Here is a 21,931-nt window from a genome sequence, read left to right on the forward strand (position 1 = left end):
GCTACGGCAGCACGTTATGCTAGTTGAGTGAATATACTGCATTTTAAGAGTTTTTTACACAAGTCATAAAAAATGTCGGTTTTTCGCAAGACTTGATGTGCGCACGTAAAATGTTGATACGTAAGCGAGAAATTTTTTGTTTGATTTTTTTGAACATTTCAAAATGTTTTTCCGGTGGCAGGAGCATATGCTCCCATGTGCCGAATTAAATTTTCGCCGTTCAGCTTTCTTTATGGCCATGCTAGATTCACTGGTGTCGTTTTCAGGCCAGACTAACAGTAGATGCTGTTGTGTTGTTTAACTTTTTTCTTGAACAGACAATGTCATTTGCTATAAATCGTTAGGCTCCTTTCGCTGCGCATCGGCATGTTGCGCTTCTTCAGATAGGTTGGAATTTTTGTACTATATGATTTCAAGGATTATTCCACTGTGATCAACATACCGATGAATTCCAAGATGGCCACATGCAGCAGAGCGCAACAGTTACATTGTTGTTCTGAATATTCAGGTTCACCTCCGTGCAGTACCAAACAGGCCGTGGTCTACATTTTGGTTGCCAGCAAAACACTGCTATTATCATCTGCATTTTGCTTTATATAGGTAGATAATAGATGGCATCCGAGATCCCTCGATGACCCTGTAGTATATAACGCAGCAGAGCCAGTCAAGCTCACTACTGCAATATTATCTACTATGTAAATACCTCCGTCTGACGTCAATGCCTATTTATATTTTGCAGGAACCTTATATCCACTTAGTATTTATTTTACTCACTACACATAAAACTACTAACTACTAACTCTTATTCTCAAAAATTACCGACAAGGGCGCGGCGTGCGCCGCGCCGAAACTTCCTAGTATCCTCAAAATCCGCACTCAAGCACCACATTTCCTACTGTGGGTAGAATCCACAGGAGGATCATCCAGAAGCTCAAGGTTTGTTTATTTTGGTCAGGTTGGGGCGTGGTGGGATGTAGGACGTGGAGTCATGGACACCAGTCAACACGGCGAGGATGCGCACGCCGTCTGGCGGTTTCGCGGATGAAGCGGGCGAGAAGAGAGAGGTCTGGTGCTGCTGTGTTGCAAGGTCAATTGGGACCCACAGGCCGCAGGCTCTCCGCGCCGTTGCCGCCGTTGCCCGGGTCAGCCGCCACCTCCGCGCTGCGCCGAGCACGTGCTGTGGCGGGAGCTCTGCGTCTCACGACGACGAGTCTTTCCTCCGCACCGGGTGCAGGGCGCGTCGGTGGCGGGTAGCCGGCACTGAAGCTGCTCCTGTTCTGCGTGTGGCTCGGCGGGCGGCGTCGTCCTGGGCACTTTGTTGCCCCCGTCTCCCGCTTTTGCAAGAGGTCCGGCCGGAGCTTCCTGTCGTGGTGGTGCGGGGTGACCTGCTGTACGTGTCGTACCCGTGCGAGCACGCGGCGCCGGGCACCGGTGGTGCCGTCGACGATGACGTGGACGCGTACCGCGGCGTGTTCCGCGGCTTCATGCACTCCCGCACGCAGGCGTGCGTGCGTGGTGGGCGGCGGCGCCCCCCCGCTGGAGCCCTGTGTGCGCTGCCCCTGCTGCGGCGACCGTGTGTGGAGTGTGATGGTTGCGGGCCTCGCGCCGCCGCCTCGGCGCGCACGAGGGCCGCCTCGAGTACTTCGTCTGCGTCAGCGGCCACCTCCACGGCAGCTGCTGGCTCGCGCGTGTGTCTGACAGCGACGAAGATGGTGAGCGCGATGGCGCCGATTGCTCGGGCTCCCTCTCCGACGACAACGAGTTCGGTGCGGTCGCCGCCAGTGAGGAGTACTACGGGCGCATGGCGCTATAAAGTTGAGACTTCAGAATTTGTTTTCTTGGCCACATGGAAGGTCAGACTTCAGAATTTTCCTCCGCTTTGTTCTGTTTGCTTACAAAGCTCATGGTTCGGCTGTACTACGGGCGCATACCTGCTGCACCGTTGCATTCAGCTGTTCGTTTTTACGACCAGAACGGCACGCTCATCAAGCTCCAGATGTGCGAGGGTAGCGCGAGTCGTAGCCGGCCTATAGTCCAGCTTCACACTTTAAGCTGGGTGCGGGAGTGGCAACCAGATGGATTCCTCATCGATCTAGACCACGTTGACGTTTTCTTTGGGTACGACCAAATGGATTCTGACAGCAAATTGTTGTCAGGCTCGAGTTACTCCACACTTCCACAACACTCAAAAGGGTTTTGCGGCGGGAGCATGGGCTCTTCCCCATCGAGCAGCTTCGGTCTGGCCATGTGAGCGACGGCGCATGAGCGTCTTCAGGCGGCACACCAAATGGCGGCTACCAGGACACGTTCTTTTGCAGAGCTAGGTATTCACAGCTGCAATTTTTTTTTTCTTACTTCTGGATATCGTAGGAAATTTGTTGTTTTTCTAATTAGTTGACAAATATTGGGTGTTCTCATCTAGGAGAGCAGGCATATCTTCTTTAGCGGGAAGACTGCGCATGGCGTTTAGCTCTTCCACATCAACAGTTATCCATTTCTGTCCACTGTTAGTATTTTGACGGTGTTTTCAGCCATGGGCCGTGAGATAAAATGCCATCCCCTTGCAGCTTCTAGCAAATGACAAGCTGACGAAGTCGCTGATAATGCAGCAACTTCTGCATTTCTCTCTCCATCTCTTAAAATTTTCCACCAGTTATGCTCTATGAAGGAGTGGCACATTTGTTTTGTGACTCTGTGTTAATGTCTCAATGGAGAAGGGACATTTGTGTAGAAAAGTTAAATCGCACTCGATGAATAAATTCACCCAAAACAGAATCGTTGCATGTGAGCTCTACTTTTCTATTATTATCTCGACAAGAAGTAAGTTATGTTTTTAGGCTGGTGCCAATGCACCACACCACTATAGAATGCCACGTCAGTTTTTTTCCTCACTCTCACCCCACGGTGCTAGTGCACAGGCTATAGTGCCAGCTCTCACTTCTCTCTCCTCCACATCAGCTTTTCTCTCTCCTCGACATCAGCATTTCTTTTTCAGATTACAACATTAAAAATAATGCAAGGAAATTATTTTATTGAACTAAAATTGTTACCGATTACATCATAAAAAAATTACATAAAAATTTGAAAAGATTACATAAAAATTTGAAAAAATTACATAATCTAGGCATTAGCCTACACATGCTCAATCAAATTATGCTGTAGCTGTGTATACATCGGTGAGTCCCTCATTTCGTTGTCCATCTGAATCCTGGCTGCTAGGCTTGGTGGTGCATGGTTGTGTATTGCAGGGCCGACATTGGGATCAACGGTCTCATAGATGTTCTCCAAAAGGAGCGTCCTGGAACTGCTAGAATGTTGAACCTAGTCTTCAGCACTCCAAAGGCACACTCGACATCTTTGCGCCAAGCTGATTGAGCAACAGTGAACACTCGCTGCTTTTCACTTTGTGGAAGAGTAACACGTTTCATGAACACCGGCCAGGAGGGGTAGATGCCGTCGGCAAGGTAGTAACCATAGTTGTACTCGTGTCCATTCACCGTGAAGTTCACTACGGGTGCTTCTCCCCACATCAGTGAACAACGGCGACTGGTTGAGTACATTGAGGTCGTTGTTGGACCCGGCCACTCCAAAAAAGGCATGCCAGATCCAACGATCATACGACGCAACGGCTTCTAAGATTATGGTAGGGTGTTTGATGTTTCCCCTTGTGAATTGACCAACATAAGCCACTGGGCAGTTCCTCCACCGCCAATGCATGCAATCGATGCTCCCTAACATGCCCGGAAAGCCACGCTCCTCGGCTTTCGCTAACAGACGCTGAGTATCCTCGACAGTTGCTCGACGGCAAAACGTCTCCCCGTAACAGGCAATGATGCCTTCACAGAATCTATCTAGACAATCTGATGTAGTTTGTCTAGCTAACTTAAGCCACTCATCTATCATATCTGCAGAGGCTCCATAAGCTAACAGACGCAAAGCTGCAGTACACTTTTGTAGGGGAGAATGACCAGGACGGTTGAGAGCATCAACTCTTTGGGTGAAATACGGAGAGTATTCACCCAATCTATCCACAATGCGCAGAAAAAGGGATCGCCTCATCCGATACCTTCGCCGAAAGAAGCTCGGAGGATAATTGCAGTCGTCGGCGATGTAGTCCTCGAAGAGCCGATCGTGGGCACCCAGACGATCACGCCTGATGAACTCTCGGCGGCGTCGCGGCCATCTTGGCTCCTCCTCCTCCTCGTTGAGCATCTCCTCCTCATACTCCGCCGGAATGCATCGATCAGATCACCCTCCATTCCGTCGCTCGAACTGCTGCTAGACGAAGATATGCCGTTGAGAGGAGTGGAAATGGAGAGTGGAGGAGATGAAGTGAGGTGTGGAATGAGTGAAACCATATGGGGGTATTTATAGGGGGTGGGGATGAATTTTTGGGGGTTTTTTTGGCATTTTTTCGGATTTTTTGAACCAGCAACGGCTACCCCAACGGCTAGCTGAGGTGGACCAATCAGATCGCGCCACCTCAGCCCCTCCCTCTCGCCCCGCCTCTCGCCCCGACCTGCCATCGCTGCCGCCCCGCTCTCGCCCCGCCTCTCGCCCCCAGCGCGGGCGGCAGCCGGGCGCTAGCGGGCGGTACCGCCGGGCGCCCGCGCCACCGCCCCGGCCTCTCGCCCTCTCTCGCCTCTCTCTCGCCCCGCGTCGGGCGATACCGCCCCTGCTACCGCCCCCATTGGCACCAGCCTTATGACTACAAGGCAAGCTCTGTTTCTGGCGAGCTTTCAATGTTTTGTGCTATTCTGTCTTACCTGTAGCTTTGTTGGTGCACTATGGTTGGATTGTATGGTAAATACATCAATAGTACTAATCTGCACAGCGGGAAATTGATGTTTTGTTCAGCTTTTAATGTATTCTCTTTATGTTTTTGTATGTATCTTCCTAATGTTTTCTCTTAATGTATGCTTAGAATGCGACGAATCTAGGGCATTTGGGTTGCCTTAGCCTAAGGAAGCTTAGGGTTATAGTGAGACAAGAGAATGAACTGAAGGAAGACAAAGAAAGCACCAGCCTACTGAAACTTCAGCTGAAGCTTGAGGAGACTGAATGCTCAGACGGTAACCAGAAAATTGCACAAATCTGATTACTAAACTGCTGTGTGTATGGTTGTGTGATTTATGATTACCCTCACTTTTGATCTATCAGCTCAGATTGCCTGCTGCGAATCTTTGCTCTTTCTCTACGCGATCATTGAAACATGTATCCTAAATTCCTAATTCAGTTCACAGTACATCAGTCCAGAGTAATGATTCTTTGAAATTTGAGCTTTAGGTGTTTCCTTAATTCTGTTGTATTTCTGCTATATAAAATACCATGTAACATGGTGGGTGTAATATATTATTATATCAACCAAAATTGTATGCTTCCGTGACTATTTTTCTTTCATAACTGAAACACGATTGGCTATATGTAGTTTCTGCACATCAGATTGGTTCTATATCAGATGGGCGCTACATGTTTTCTGCTAAGTCTAATGTGGAGTATTTGTTAATAATGCTGATAACTATACGGTGAATTGAAATTTCGTACTTATAGCTGGACTTTCTAATTTTTCTTCGACAGTAGTAGTGTTGATAATGTATTCTATTAACTGTGGCGTCACCTAACAACACTGTTCGATTTTTTTTGAAAATATCAATATTATACCATGTCACACAGTAAGCGCGGCGTGCCGCCGCGCCTATTTTTTCTAGTTATTATCATGGGACGCAAAAGTTCTAGGATTATTGCAGGACCTGATCGGTCAATAACTAAAGCCTCCTCATACAATCACTGATTCCCAGTTCAGTCCAGAGGTTTTGGGCCATTGTACAAGTAAACAGGAGGTGTAGAATATCCTCAACTCCTTGACGACAAATAGGATACTCAGCTGAAGTTCGTATATGTCTATTCGCAAGAATGCATTTTAGAGGGATAATCCCATGTAGAGCACGCCACAGGAAAACCTTGCTCGGAATCTTCAATCCCCACACTATCTTCCACACAGGGTTAATCGCAGAGCCCCTAGGTATGGCAAGTTGAGAAGCATTAGCTCCAAATTGGTGTTTCCATTGCATATGGTAATCTCACCTAACTGTGTACCGGCCATGTTTTGTGTGCTGTCAGGCGATAAAATCTTCAAAACCTTGGTTGTTAATGGGTATTTGTAACATTCGGTTGACATCAACCGCGAGAAAGAGTTCACCCACAATTCTACTTCTTCAATCGGCACTAAACCCGAGTATACACTTGAAGGTAACACTAGTCCCCTAATTTATTGTCATTTTAAGAAAACTATCAATAAGGACAATACGCCTCTACAATGATACTTTGCAATGTGAAGGTAGGTAATTAAATTATTACCACCTCCATTCCAAAGCTTAAGGCTTATATTATTTTTTTGAAAAGTCAAACCAAGTAATGTTTGACCAAACTTTTAAAACAATCTATCAACAAATATAATATTTTGTAGATACAGTAGTAAAATATATTTCATTGTATATTTAATGGTATTAATTTTGTATTTTGCATGTTAACGATTTTTGGTAAACTTAGTCAAATTTAACATAGTTTGAATTTTTAAAAATAATATAAGTCTTAAACTTTGGGATGGAGGTAGTATCATGCACTATGACGTTGTGCCATGTGATAGTCGAGAAATATTCGAACTAGATGAGTTTGGTAATTTCCCCTTTTTTTGCATAGCAAGGAAATATCTTTTCTGCATGAATACGAAGATACGTACAAGGAGAAACTACACAACATTCTTTACTTTGTTTTTCTGTTTTAAAATCACGTGATGTCGATCTATATGTGGAACAAACATCACATACTTCTCCACAAATTTGAATTTTCTTTTTAATGCCTTCTCCTTGTTACTTTTTTACATCATGCCAATATCAACATTTTTTTTGGAACCTCTTTTGATGGCAAAGGACATTCAAATCTGCATGCATGCTCTTTTGAGGAATTCTTTTGTTACAATTTCTGAAAAGAGTGTATGCGCATCAGAAGAACCGGTCCGTACTCAGTTTACTCAGGTCGTGGACGGAGCAAGCTTTCCTGGCAAAGCGCCGGAGCGAACTCCTTATCTTGTAGGTGTTGTCCAAGATGGTAAATGGTCTCCAATGCCCTTGTCTCAGGGTCATAGTATCCTAACGCTTTTCCTGTGCTGAGAAGTATCCTCCCGTCCTCCGGATCAACATCCAAGAGTGTAGTCTCGTCCGAAGAGTACATCTGTTGAGACTCTCGGAGGTCGATGCTGTACCCCATTGTCCACAAGCCACCTTCCAACATCCAAACATCGATCGCATTTGCGCCCCTGTCGGAGCACAAGATGCAGATGTTACCTTGTAACTCGATGATCGACGTGATCCGGTCGCGGCGGCATGGAGGACCTCGAAGTATCTCGAATTCTCGCGTGCAAACATCAAGTGCCAGTAGCTCCGATGACTTCGTCCCAAGTTCAGAATCTACCATCCAGTAGAGTTTTCCTTCGGCGTAGGCCGGCCGCATGTCATTCACTGGCCTTGGTGGAGGGCTGATTGGGATCCATGATGTGGTGGTGTCAGTGAGCTTGATGTAACATTCCAGCTGGAAATCTCTAGACCCCTTGTCGTAGCAGACAAGACGCACCAGTACGTGCTTGTTCGTCCGTGGATCATACCCCAGCCCTACCCTGGCAATGGACAGGGAAGAATCGCCTGGGTATATACGGCTAGAATACTCCCTGCTAGGGTTGCAAAGGAAGTGGAAAGAGCCCTCCGTGTCGTAGGTGTAGCTGACGAGGATGAGACCGTTGCAAGGTTTGGAACAAACTACGCTAGAAATCGCGCGGTCAAACAAGAATGGCATCATCTCGTCCTCCACCCTCTCGCAAAATTCCAGAGGGTAGTAGGACACGTCGAACGAGGGATAGGCATCGACTAGCTCGATCCTATGTCTCTTGCCCAGGTTTGCGTGGAGCGCGTGCGTCTCCGCGAATCGGGCGCTGTTGATCACCGCGCGCCATTCTTTGCACACGCGAATCGAAGCAACGACCGACCTCGTCGGCATCCACTTGAGGACGTCTGACCATGCCTTCCTCGACGGAGAAGAGTAGACGATCTCCTCGCTCGTGCGGCCTACCGGCACGAGGCTCTCCTCAAGCAAGCCCACGGCACGGCAGGGAATTGTAGCTCCGTCGGAGGTATTGCCCGTGACTTCCGCCGGTGAGACCAGCATCTCCGGAGCACCGCCACCAGCATCCTCAAGGTCGAACGCCAGCACACCCTCTTCCGTGGCGAAGACGATCTTCTTCCGCCCGTTGCCCGCGCGATAAACTTCAAGTGGAGAGACCCAATGTAGCCGCAGCAAGTCAGCTTTGGGCCAGGCAACTCGCGGCTCCAGGACGCGGTAGAACTTCTCCCAACGTCCGGCCTCGCGGCACGCTAGCCGCCAGATGCAGTAAGGGTCGACGTCGCTACGAGATCGGCAGCAGTCACGGAAAACGCATAGGCACAAGCATCCGTCCAGTACCGTCAGCTCTGCCTGACCGACCGTGTCCTGTGCGACAGCCGGGGGCACCGTCAGCGAACCGAAGGTCTCGTCGCCGACGTCCAAGGTGGCGATGCTGGTGCCAGTGCCGCCTCCTTTCCTGATGAGAAAGTGCAGGTATCCATCGCAGAACACGGCAGGTGATCGCGCGGCGGACGCGGACCATGGAGGCTTTTGAGCGACCGCGCTCCAGTGCGCCGACACGTCGAGCGTGAAGACCTCGCAGCGGGGGGTGGAGTTGCCGTAGATGAAGAGCCGCACCACCTTGTATTCCATGGTGGCCGGGCAGTATCCGAGGCCGTAGGACACGGCCGTGCGCTTCTCGCGCTCGTCGCTGTCGGGGAGAGGCAGGAGCTCGCCGGTGCTTGGGTTGTAGACGCAGTGGCCGTCGTGTGGCTGGCGGTGGAGCAGGACGAGGCCGTGGCAGGGCTTTGTGAGGACCTCGGTAGACCAATTGTTCGCCGAGAGGTGTGCCGTTGTGGCGAAGAGTTTCGGCGTCGGCCGATGATTGGCCTGGCGGAGGTGGAGGTCGACGAAGGGGGCGGACGTGAGCGTGGCTGCCCAGGAGCGCGACAGGCAGCGTAAGCGGCGGACCGACTTAGCTGGCAGCCGGGAGAAGATCTCGATGAGCATCTCCTCCGGTAGCATATTCGTGGAGGCGCCATGGCTGTCGCTGGCGCTGCTCCGCACTCGTTTGGCAGTCCTCATTGTCGTCGATGTCTGCAGCATTGTGTGCTTCTTGTCGCCGCAGTCCAACACAAGACACGGCATCGAACACGTCGTCGACATGGATGTACTGTATGCGTAAATCCCAGTTTATATTTCTTAGTTTCGCGCGCGCGTCACCGGATCCGCCTGGACTGTTTATATTGGCTCGTGTGGCGGGTATATATACGTCGGTCGACGCAGAGCAGAGTCGGCCCCGTTTTCGTTGTCTGATTCAAATTCAATTCTCCCGGACCGTCTCGGGCTCGGTTCTCCCTCTCTCTTGTAGAAAACAAAGTTATGCGACCTGCAGACTAATTCACCGAGTATAAAGATTTGGATTCAAACATGAGTTTATGTACCGGTAAGGCTCACAGATTTTTTTTATAAAAAAACTACTCCATATGATTCATGTTACTTGCCGCTAGTACCTAGAACTGAAATATGTCTAGATAATCGTCAAAAAAATGTCTAGATATATCTATATTAGTGGCAATTAATATGGATCAGAGGGAGTAGTGAAACGATATACATCCTGGGGTGGGAATGAGTGGAAGATGCGAAGCACGAGATTATTTCAACTTTTCGTGGTTTTGAATGGAGGAACACACCGTTTACAACTAGGGGAGTGTTGGGTGCCCCCGGGGGATCAAATCCTAGATCCGCAGGTCCCCAGCCGTCCTATCAGCGATTTTCAGCCGTTTGATCAAGTTGTCAACACCTTCTTCCATTTTTGCTTCCATAATGTACCAATGCAGTAATAAATGGTTTGTTTGTAGCAAAATTTATTCCCACAAAAATCTCACAAAATCCCACTTTTGCTTCCATAAATGCACCCGTGTAGCAAAAACAACCCTTGTTGGAGCAAAAAGGGTTCACCCACAGAACACACAGATATTGTCGAAGACATCGCCGGAGACCTGGCGGCAAAAAAAGAATTGTGCTATTGTAGCGAAAAAAAATCCCGTCGGAAACATCACCGGAGAACTCCCCGGGAAAAAAAAATATGCTATTCTAGCAAAACTGACTTCGCCGGAGCCTCTAGTCGTAGACATCGTAGCAACAATTTTATACCACTATAGCAAAACTAAATAAGAATTGTATCAAAAAACGGATTTCGCCGGAAACAACGTAGCAATAGTCTTGTACTACTGTAGCAAAAACATGGAATAATTGTAACAAAAAAGTACATCTGCGTAGCAAATCACCACCACCCACAGAAAACCCCCAACGAGAGGTAGCAACTCCGCCAGAGATGGTAACATCGTCGACCTGCGGTACCACCGTCGTGGACCTACAGTAGCGCCATTGCTCTTCATATATGCAACATCAGCGATCTAATCTTGGCGTAGCATAGGCGGACGGCTTGCAACATAGATGTCAATCAATTTTAGGAGTGGCGGGCAACGTATATAGCAATGGCGGCCCACATATGTGTAGCAGAATAATTGCGAGCAAGCAAGGCGGCCGTGGGAAATCATGTGGTACAATAGTGGTGCGCATGCGCGGGGCGGCGGACGTTGAGATCCTGCGTCGGAGATCGACTGGGGTTCGCCCTCCTGCTTCAGTGGCTTGGAGGAGCCGTCCCGACGATGGATCGGGTGAGCGTAGGGCAAGGGAGGCAACCACCGGCGGGAGCACCAGAAGGTGGTGAGGCCCCGGTGGCGCTAGGGATGGAGGCGGCGCACCGACGGCGCTCGCAATGAAGGGGTGCCTACCAATCGTCGCGATGGGCACCTGTCGGTGACCTCCACTGGATCTCAGCAGCGTGGCGATTGCGTTGGTGGTCCCTAGTTATCGCGGCCAGGAGTGCATTATGTCGGTGCTTGTAAGGTGAGAGCGATGGGGACCATGGAGAGGGTCGGTGCATCGGCGGCGCATCAGCATGGGGGGCGACGGCAGCGCGGTAGTGCAATTGATCGATTTGGGGATAAGATTGAAACCATTACAAGCGAAGGAGAAGAAGGCACGTGGGTGAGACCATATATACAGGGCATGTGGCGTGCGTACGAGACGGAGGATCAGGACGCAGTGATCGTCCGGGTGATCCTCGGACTTTTCCTTACAATTACCCTGTTTCTAGGTTTGTCAAAATCAAATTATAACATTTGATTAAATATATAGGAAAAATATCAACATATAAAATAAAACACTCCCTCTGTTCGCTAATATAAGACACTTTAGATATTTTAAAGTGGACGAGATACAAATCAAAATAAGTGAATCTGCACATTAAAAATAGACTAGATGGACACTAAAGTGAGTGAATCAACAAAAGAGGTAAACCATATTATAAAAGAAAATGGGGGGAGTATAATGTAAGTGTTATTACAAATATCATAGAAAATGCATATCACGCTTTATAAAGTTGGTATTATGGATGTTGAAAATGTATATCACGCTTTATAGAGTTTGACTCTAACAAAAACCGAATTAAAACGTAGGGTAAAAAAAGGAGGGAGTAATGTCTTGATACATTCATTGCCATATACAAGACATTTGCCAATAACTCAACACAAAGTACTCCCTCCGTTCTCTGTTAATGTACAGTCCATGCACTAGTAAGTTATTTAATAGTTCTACTTTAATATGTAAATAACCAATCTAAACTACATTAAAACTAATAACATCCAGCTGCGAGTAGGATGGCTTCGAATTCTATATTATTATTGATTACAAAGCTAAAATGTAGATTAAAGTGAAACAACATATTCCACAAAGATGTATACTAAATAAGAACTGAGCAATATACAATAGAGAGCTTTATACCGAAATCAATCATGTTTTGTCAAAGGGTGCAGTCGACCGATAACTAACTTCGTTCTCCATCACATGATGTCATTAAATTTTAATTTCAGCTCATGACTAGCATGGATTACGAAGTAAATCTAACGGTTCGTATTATTTTTTCTAGTTGCATTCCACTTGCAACTGAAAAAATCTCAGTTGCAACTTCGCTTACAACTGAAAAAAATTCAGTTGCAACTTAACTTGCAGCTGATATGCTCGAATCACGTTGCAATCGAATTGGTATCAGCGGATGTAGCGCAAACTAACTTAAAATATAGATATTAATATGAATGAACAACCAATTAAATAAACACAAAAAGACTTTAGGGCCCGACTATGTACAAAGCGCCCCTCTTGATCAGTATGTGTTCATTGAGAGAATAAGGGAAAACTTGCTTATGTCATTGAATGCAATTTTTTTTTTGAAATGGTTTGTACTTTAAATCATTCTGTTTGCATCGCTGTTGTAACATGCTTGATTATTAATAAACAACAACATGCACATTCACATCTTTACTATTGTATTGGAGTTGGGGATGGTGTCACTTTGACATCAAACATTGGAGAAATCACAGCCGTAGATCACCAAAAAACGGCTCTCAAACATAATTCCTGCATCGCTCTGAAAATAGGAAACTTATTTATTGTGTATCAAATCCAATCACCAAAATCATCGTTCCTTGTCAACACACATCAATCATGGTTGTATTATGCACCTCACTCCAATCTAACTAGGAAAGTAATAATTAGTATTATATGTGAGTATATGTACATCATAAAAAATTGTTGATGTCAAACATCACCATACGTTCAAAATCACCGTCCAAACACAGCAACATCCGATCTGCAACAGTTAAGGAAGTATATCGTGTACTGCCATAAAGAGATTGGCACAATCACAGATTTTTTTAAAAAAGGAAAGCAATTAACGTCACCTTTAACTCCCCACATATTTTGTCAGTGTCTAGCACTTGCATACCCAGTTACCCACGACCTCTCCGCTGGCGTAAAATAAAAACGGCGCATTGCCGCCTCCACAGTACACCATACTCATGACCTCTCCGACGGCGTCATCGCGACCCAGCATCCACGAGTCCAGCACGCGTTCGCCGCTTCCGTCCCGCGCCTTCGCACCTTCTTCTCCAGGCGCACCAAACGCCCAGCCCGCCGTCACTCTCCTCCGTACGCCGTGGAGGACGCAAGCGCCACCGGCCGTTGTAGCCCGTCCAGGACCCAAGCCTCACAGGCGCCAGGAAGACCTCACGACGTGAGTACATGATGCCAATTTCGGGTTTGATTTACCTATTCTTCTTCATATTGGCAACATGAATTTCACAATGGTAAATAAGTTAATTCTATATTGAAATGAGAATTCTTCCATAAGTCAACCGTTTGGTTGTACCTATTCTTCTGTTCAGGAATTATAATTTGGATCTGAGATCTGTCATAGCATCAATTAATGATATCCTCAATCAGTTTATTTTTATGTGAATTTTGTTATACATGCAGATTGTGATAAAATATTTATAAGTCTGAATATGTCTAGGATTTTTCTTCTAAAATGCTCAGAGAAATTGAAATCCTATATTAAGAGAATTCTCTAGATGCTAAGTCATAATTTGACAGGGCCGTCGAGCCGTTTGACTGAAGGGATGCGGGAGTGCATTGAGGTGAAGCAGACGCGGACATATTATAAGCTCCCGAGTTGCAGCTAAGTAGTGCGTCACGACAGTCGACAGGTAATCTCACGATGCCAAACACTACCTCACGTGTTAGGATTGCCGGCACTTTGGTGCCAGGCACTTTGCAATTCTGCCTCTAAATGTTAGATTTACCGGCAGTTTTATAGTAGTGCCACTAATTACTACCTAATTAACGGCAGATTAATGAGGCGCCCCTAATGTTTCGGTAATTAACGGCAACGTGGAAAAGTGCCGCTAATGTAGTGCTAATTAGCGGCAGTTTAGCAAAAGTGCCGGCAATATTTTTTGATGGGCGTTTGCATAGAAGCCCTCGAGATATTAGATTATGCGCATGTAGTCCTGAGCCCGACCCCCTCTCGCATTCGTTCATCTCTCCCGCACGCGCGCGACCTCGCTCGAGCCCCTTTCACGCCCGTGCTATGCCGCCGCCGCCACCCACGGCTCCGACCGTCGCCGGCCTCCTCCTCCGTTGCGGCTCGCCGGCACAGCTCCGCCCGGGTATTTTACCTTGATTCCTCGCCGCCACGACGCTGCTCTCCTCCCGTGCGCTCCCCCACGGCAAACCCTAGCCGTGCGGCTCGTCTTCGCCGGCGTGGGCGCGTCCTCAAGCCTCCAGTTGCTTACCTCCGACAACTACGGATCCTCACGTCGTCTACGACCCCGCTTCGACCTCTAGTACCATGGCTGCTCCAGCCCGACGCCTACGACCACCTCCAGGTTCCCCCGTCGACCATGTCCTCAATCCCCATCCTCAAGGTCGTCACGGAACTTGGCCGCTGCTAGGCCGAGTGGCTGCCGTTGTAGATCATGGTGTTCCCGATTAGTTTGGTTAGTCCTGACTTCCTGTTCTATTTCGTACGGCTGGTAGCACGTCAACACTAGTATAGATTCTGTAATTTGTACTCTACCATGGTGTTCTTAAGCTTCATCATCCATGCACAGGCCACCGCAGGTCTGAGAGCATTGGGAACAGAAAAGTCTGAGCAGATTTTGCAAGCGGTAAGTGCTCTTCCACCACTCCGGATGGCATTATTGTCTGCATTGCATGCTACTAGAATATAGTATTTATTTTTTTGTTTCAGTGAGGGTTTTATTTAGTACCATGATTGATCATTTAATACTGGATGCTACTGAATTCACAAATCTGCAGGTTAGGGATCTTCTTCGTGAAAAGAGTTCATTTAAAAACCAACCGGACTGGGTTACAGTTCTTGATGGATCTCAGGAAGGTGCATATGAATGGGTAAGATGCTGGCCATATTTATCCATAAATTCTTTCAACTATTACTTCGTCCCCTGACTCTTAGAAATTCCTGTCAATATTCCCTGTCTATCTAAGGTTCAATATGAAAAAAATAGGATCAGTGTGTATTTTCAATTTTTTTAGAAGACTACATTCCAGGTTTTTTTTTTTATGAACTGATATACGCCAGTTTAGATCTCAAATTTTATGTAACCAGAGCTCAAGGTGACCACTAACGAGGCATAGTATGAGGTCGTCATGTCCTGATATACAACACTTAGACACCTTTACAGTATTTAGGAATATTTCATAAGCTGTGCTGCTTTGTTTAGTTTATAGTGCAGGGATACATAACATGTATCACTCATTTTCTCTTCCCTGTCCTTGTAGGTTACCATTAATTATCTGTTGGGAAATTTGGGAAAGACCTACGCAGACACTGTTGGTGTGGTTGATCTTGGTGGTGGATCCGTCCAAATGGCATACGCTATCGCAGAGAAGGATGCCGCAAAGGCTCCTAAACCAGCAGATGGTGAAGATGCATATGTGAAGAAGCTCTTCCTTAAGGGAACGACATATTATCTTTATGTCCACAGGTTAGTACTGTAACTTTTAATAGCTTTTCGCTGTTTCTATTGTCTGGCCAAAATATTGTCATGGTAAATTCTGAACCATCTACTTTTTTTATTTGAATGGGAACCCTCTCGTCGATGTTAAGCATAGATCAAAGTAACAATTTTCAGAACCTATTTTAAGAACCTGTTGGTGGTGCAATCTCTTGTTTATGTCTAGTCGGATTCATGATTCATATAAACTACTTAAAGGAAAAGTTTGTTATTCTGGATGAAGCTACCATGTACTGCTAAAAGTATGTAACACAATTCCTATTGTATTGGATGTGTGAGAAACTTCAGGACAACTCAAGTTAAAATGCAATTAGACGTGTAAACGTCCTCCATAAATGTGAAGTCTGGTTGCCTGAATGGAACAAGTAATTGAACTGTAAACTTCTTAGCAACCTTTATCCATGGATTTAAGATGTGGAGAAATGCTTTAGTCAGCTAACTGCTGGAACAAATGATGTGTTATTGTGCTTTACATTTCACACTATAACATCTCAATATCTTACTAGATGCAAGGTATGGCTGATAGTATAATAGCAATGCTCTGAAAATACACTATAAAAACACATGCATATATGAGATATGTTGCATTTCATGGATTTATTTTTCGAAGTTTATGTGTGTGTCTTGTGAAAATGCACTCAAGATAGACAGAGGATCATTTATTATGTTTCCATAACTACATATTCTGTTTCCAGTAACATTAAAAATCTGTTGGTTCTCACTTTCATATGTAAACTATTGCATTGCTGACGGAGTGTCTGCTTCTGGTGCAAAATGACTGTTTATTCAAAGGAACTGAAGCAAGTTTTTACAGATGCGGGAGAATCCTTGAGGACTTGATGCACAAGGTCTTCTACAGAGCGAAAAGAAGATTATACGATGGCCTACAGGCCTACATAACTCATTTTGGGATTCTTCGACAAACTTGGTGGGCTGTGTAACTGTGTTCCTTTTTTTTCACCTATTCTCGTGTCTTGCAGTATACATATATTACAAGGATTTTTAAATTATCGTAGCATTTTCCAGAGAATCTAGGGAACTGCACTAGCTTTGAGATTTTGTATACATAAGATTTTATAAGGTTTTACTGATATATTGGTGCTCATTTTTCAAGTTTTTCTTGTTACAACTTTATTTATGGAATACAGGGACATTCTGTATAACTAATCTCTAGAGAAATAGCTTACAACATTGGTCTCCTTCAAGTAGTCACATTGGATATACCTTATAAAATCCTCTGTATTCTAGCTTATTTGTATTCTGAAAATACAGATGTTCTATTGACGTTCATACTTATTCTTGATGTTTTCATTGTTGTTTCGTAGGTCAATTCAATGGGGCTCGTTGTCCCTCACCAAACATATAGCCACTGCTACTAGTAGTCAGTTTTTCTTTGTGAGCCAGGAATGAAGACTGACCAGAGACCGAGAGATGCAATTGCAGGTCACTGCATTGGAATGACAACTACTGGACTATCCTCTTCATTCAAATGCTAAAGTCTTTGAGTACTTTACTCTGTATCTCCTTCTATTTTATCCTCATGAATTGCATATAAAATACAATGTTACTGAAAGTGAAGGCAAAATACAATACAACTTGTTACTACTGTCCTAAATCTTGCTTTTTTACTCATGGCGTTTCAATCATCTTGCTGTCCATAGTTGATACTAGTGATTTTTCATTTGTTTTCTGCACAATTTTAGTCTTGTTAAAATTATAAAATGAGAGTGTCATTTCTATTGTGTACTTCATTGCATGCGCGAACTAATAAAGAAGCTTTGCACACTCATGACAATCTGTGTGATAACTGGGAAATCTTAATGTTCAGGTTTATCCATCCTCCTCCGTTGAAGCAGGCTGGCTTAGCTCCTGCCTGCCCTCCGACGCCGCCCACGGTGAGACCTCTCATCCCTGCATCTTCAGATAGTGGGTTCGGCCAGTTGATTTCTGTTCATGTTTTAGAACCTTGCGTGTATATCAGAGGTGCTGGTTTTTTCACTAGTTGTACAGATACAAACTAGCAACTGGCCTAATGGTTGTATGCAACACTTGTGATCACTTAACTAATAATAGTAATATCTAGCCTTACCATAACGTGCTAGTTATGCAATCCACGTCTGTAGTTTTTAGTTCCGAAAGAGCCCTTCAGCTTTCGATCAGTAAAAGTGCATCATAGACAGTTCCAAGTTCATTAATATGCAATTGACATATGCACCTGCCGTCTGTGCATGTGCCAATATTAGGATATTCACTTGAATTCATATAGTCAGGAGAAAAAAGCATCATGATATACAGACTACAAACAACCTAGAGCTAGCTAGGAAGACAGTAGACAAAGAAAGCGCTGAGGCGTTTGCCAACAGCCTTATTCTCGGTTTCTTTTTCAAAGAGGCTAGAGCAATTTGTGTATAGGTTGTTCACTTGAATTCGAATATCGCATCTTGAATTATATGGCAGTCATATATCTTGGGTACAAAGGGTACTTGTGTATTTTTATTAGCTCAGTGATTTAAGTTTCGAGTGCGGTGCAGAGTGACAAAAGAGAGCAGTGACTGAGATTTGTGGAGTCCAGTCCACTAAATTCTCACGCTTCGAAGGAGATATATGGCTTTAAAAACACCCTGCTTTTAAAATATGGTTAGTGTTCACATCTTTTTTTGTCACAACTTGCAAACTTTCCGATGTTTTTCCCTAAGGTGAGTGGCGATGAGCCGATGACTCATTATCACTTGATGTGTTACATTATCGGCATTATCATTTGATGTGTCACATTATCCATTCATTCGAGCTGCACTTGCATACAGTTGCAGATAAGAGCCATATCGCTTGCTTTGTTGCATGGATGTTTTGCATACAGTAGTTGGATAAGTTGCCATCTTGTCAGCAGAAGCTTCATTTTAGTATTGATTAATTTATTTGGCTCCTCTTTAATCAATCACAGGCTGCCTTTCATATTGCAGATATAAGGATGACCATAAATGCAGCCATCTAATTGCTGAAGCTTTAGATCCTAGTGGAAAGATATCTTCGGCTCAAATTTCTCGAAAGCTTACACAGCTAGGCCTCAGGAATTCCAAGAAGATGACAAAAGTTCCAGAGGCACATCTCTCAGCTGAAGACCTAGCTACACAACCACAAAACCAGGCGCTAGATGATCCTAAGCCAGAGAGCACCCGGTGAGTATTATAAACGACCTCAGTGGCCAGGCCACTGGTCCTGAACCTCTGTTACATGCTCAACAGTGAGTTATGAACAATTATTATCAAGATGAAATGCATACAATAATTTTTAGTGTCTTTTTATCAAGTCTAGCATGCATTTTCAGGCGCTGAAGGAAAAGGTTACATGGGTTAAGCAGTAATCATGACAACAGCTCTAGTCATCCAATATCATCTGATGAAGAAACACTGCAAGCACTTAAGAGCAGGCAAATTCCCGCTTTAAATTGCTTTCATGAGTTAATTTATTAGCTTGATACAGTTAGCGAAAGGATATCTTTGCAAGAAAATAACCAGGGAAAGAATATGGAAGTAGTGTATGTTTGAAACCTGAATTGACAGTACAGTAATTTTATCTTAGATATTGGTGGGTTCAATTTAATTGAGGCAATGTAGTTTTATCTTAGACTTGGCAGCTCCTTTTCCCCGAAAAAGGTGTAAGGCTAAGTGGCTAACAATAACCAGGGAAAGCATATGGGTTTCTAATTTTGATGACAATACAGTGGTTCGGGCTATTGTGTTTTCCCCTGTTTTTGTTTGTCTATCCTTGCAGCAGTGAGCGAGCGAGACCGTGTTATTGGTGTAGTTGCAGAAAACTTACTCCCGATTGTTAGCTAGATTGTTAACTTGTCCTACTTGATCCCATATTTCATGTATCGTAGCTTCCTGCAATATTTTTCGAACAGAAAATAGGCATTTTATTTGAATATTTTACTGACGTCCAAAGGCTGTTCCGGTCTATAGCAGTTCACAATTCGTAACTATAGTTTACTGTTTTAGAAATAAGTATAATGGGTTTTCATTTTGCTTGCAGATTCTACCAGAAGCTTCCACTTACCGGCTTCGCTCGCTCGATGTTCCCGATCGGCCACACCCTCAAACAATGGCGAAAGACAAGTACAGCTGATGGATTTTACTATGCATCGGCTAACACAGATATGTCTATTCTAACCTATGAAGGCTTCAGGTGGTTCAGTAATGCTGAAAAAGGATGGTATGTCGCTTCTTTATGTTTTCAGCTGTTTGGAATAATACATCTATCACATATTTGCAAACCGGGGATTTAAAAGATATAGAGCTGTACCATGTTATTTTGCACAATGAATATTAATTGATTGTTCTCGTTCTTCCCACCTATGCATGAATGCTTGGTTTTTTCACATGTGTTATGTCGAAATTGCATTGTCATTGACAAGATTCGAGGCAAGGTATAAATGATTCTTCGTTGCTTAAAGTCTACTACTATTTACTTTTTCCTATAGACCCCAGTTTTCTGTAATGCACAACCTACTTTTTAGCCACTTTAAGCATGGTTAATGTCTTCAATTTATACCACCCCATTGGTGAGAACCAACATAGCATGGTTAAGCAAACCTCCCTAATTCTTATTCATCTACTCAGTTATGTTATAATACATTGAAAGGATAAAGGGAGCCTTAACTGTCTAATAACACATCTCTCTTGAGGTTTCGCTCTCTATGTATATTTCGATACAAGGTATTGTTCGAGGAAAAAAATAATTCTTTAAGCCATTATGTTCAGTTTTGGACTATTACCTGTGTAGAACCAACTGATATTTAGTTGCTGCAAATGATTTTTTTGTGTACTGTAATATCTTTCCTGTAATGAAATGCTTATGCCTCAAAATCACTTGATGTTTGTTGAGTTGGTGCTTCCGGAGGACTGGAAGCACCACAAGCTAAAACCTGAGGCCCAATAAACAGGTCATCGAGTACCAACCAATGCCTGAGCTCACTGGTTTTTACTATAAATGTGTATACTTCCTATTCTGTATACAAGATACCTATGTACTTGATAAATTTAATGTGTTACTACTTACTAGTTGCTGCAATTTGATTTTATTTTTGCAATGGGTAATATGTCTACTTCACTGGTATAAGAAACATTGCTACTTTTGTCATGTTTGGTCTGTTTATTCTAGATATGATGGTACTGTGCTGACATTGGAGGAACAAGCAGCGAATCGGGAACAAATGAGGAAAATTGAGAACCTTTGGTTAGAGAAGTAAGATGGAAGCCAGTTAGATGAACCTTGTAGATGAACCTTGTTGTGTATTTTATCTAATGGTTTCAAACCATGTTGTTCATGATGTGGAGATGAATCCTATTGGTCATGTAAGTTAGATGTCCTGATTGTGAACCCTTGAATGTTTCAGAATGTTGGTTTGAGACCTAGACTGCTTGGAAATATTGGTTTTAAACATTGTTTGACTTCTTGAGTTTGATGTATGCTTGACTACTAGATTGCTAGAATGTTTGCAGGCAGTATAACAACTTCAAAAAATGCCTAAGAAAATATTTCAGCGGCACCAAAATTAAAAGCCTGAAAAAGTGATTGGAGGCATCCTCTAAAAGCACCGACAAAAAATTTAGATGGCATTTTCGGAAAAGTGCCAGCAAAGAGATTTTGTGGCATTTTTAGAAAAGTGCCGGCAAAAAGATTCTGCGGCATCTTCAAAAAGTGCCGGTAAAAAGATTTCGCGGCATCTTCAAAAGTGCCTAAAATAGTAAATAGGGATTTCTATTTTCGTGCCCTCAGTTCCTTAGTTGTACTCAGTTTTCCCCAGCTCCTTAGTTTTTCCTCAGTTTTACCCCCAAACATTTGTCTGAAACCCGCAGAAGCAACTCAGACGGCAGGATTCCCGTTTAGTTGACCGTTCTGTCACGTGTGGGGCCGCGTCGTGTGGGGCCGCGTCGTGTGGGCCCGCGTCGCGTGGGGCTGGTAGAAAGGGACCGCGTGGGACAGACGAGAAGCGTTTGGTTGCACGTGAGCAGGAGCTGGGTTCTGTCTCTCTCGGCCCCAAATTGGCATTATTTAGTGCACCTTTTTCCCCTCTTTCTCTCTCGTCCTTTTCACCAAATTAGTATAAAATCTAGAGAAGCTTGCATTTCTGACTTTCTTCAATTATTTGTGCCTTTTGGCCCTCGTTGTTTGCCCAATATGGCAGCAAATCTAGTACTCCCTCCGGTCCATATGTATGTAGTTAAATCTAGAAGCAAATCTCCAGGATAATGTACGATAAATTCACAAGTCATAGTAAATCAAGAAAACTAAGTACGGCCAACAAAATATAGTAGACTAGGGATAGATAATCC

General features: G+C 44.6%; 1 protein-coding gene, 1 long non-coding RNA gene and 1 pseudogene across 7 annotated transcripts; all 3 read left to right on the plus strand.

The window, feature by feature from the left end:
* The first annotated feature begins 941 nt into the window (after positions 1–941).
* LOC124652595 lies at positions 942–5,217 on the plus strand (annotated as a pseudogene).
* An 8,904-nt stretch (positions 5,218–14,121) lies between these two features.
* LOC124654918 (probable apyrase 2) lies at positions 14,122–19,050 on the plus strand. 6 transcript variants are annotated; one of them, XM_047193895.1, is made up of 8 exons: positions 14,122–14,555; positions 14,670–14,726; positions 14,878–14,970; positions 15,361–15,566; positions 16,411–16,524; positions 16,922–17,491; positions 18,557–18,772; positions 18,922–19,050. In XM_047193895.1, exons 1-6 carry the CDS (start codon positions 14,535–14,537, stop codon positions 17,004–17,006), a joined length of 576 nt encoding a protein of 191 aa, XP_047049851.1. In that variant the 5' UTR covers positions 14,122–14,534; the 3' UTR covers positions 17,007–17,491; positions 18,557–18,772; positions 18,922–19,050. The 6 variants fall into 6 exon arrangements, with proteins under 6 accessions (XP_047049851.1, XP_047049848.1, XP_047049849.1 ...); XM_047193892.1 differs by lacking the exon at positions 14,122–14,555 and having other exon boundaries at positions 14,595–14,726; positions 16,922–17,039; positions 17,425–17,491; positions 18,538–18,772; XM_047193893.1 differs by lacking the exon at positions 14,122–14,555 and having other exon boundaries at positions 14,595–14,726; positions 16,922–17,039; positions 17,425–17,491.
* Positions 19,051–19,704: 654 nt separating this feature from the next.
* On the plus strand, positions 19,705–21,046 carry LOC124654920. Its single transcript, XR_006988512.1, has 2 exons — positions 19,705–19,808; positions 20,757–21,046. It is a non-coding gene; the product is annotated as an uncharacterized LOC124654920 (long non-coding RNA).
* Positions 21,047–21,931: the final 885 nt, after the last annotated feature.

Source organism: Lolium rigidum, chromosome 5, assembly GCF_022539505.1.
Source record: "Lolium rigidum isolate FL_2022 chromosome 5, APGP_CSIRO_Lrig_0.1, whole genome shotgun sequence".
Lineage (NCBI taxonomy): Eukaryota > Viridiplantae > Streptophyta > Magnoliopsida > Poales > Poaceae > Lolium > Lolium rigidum.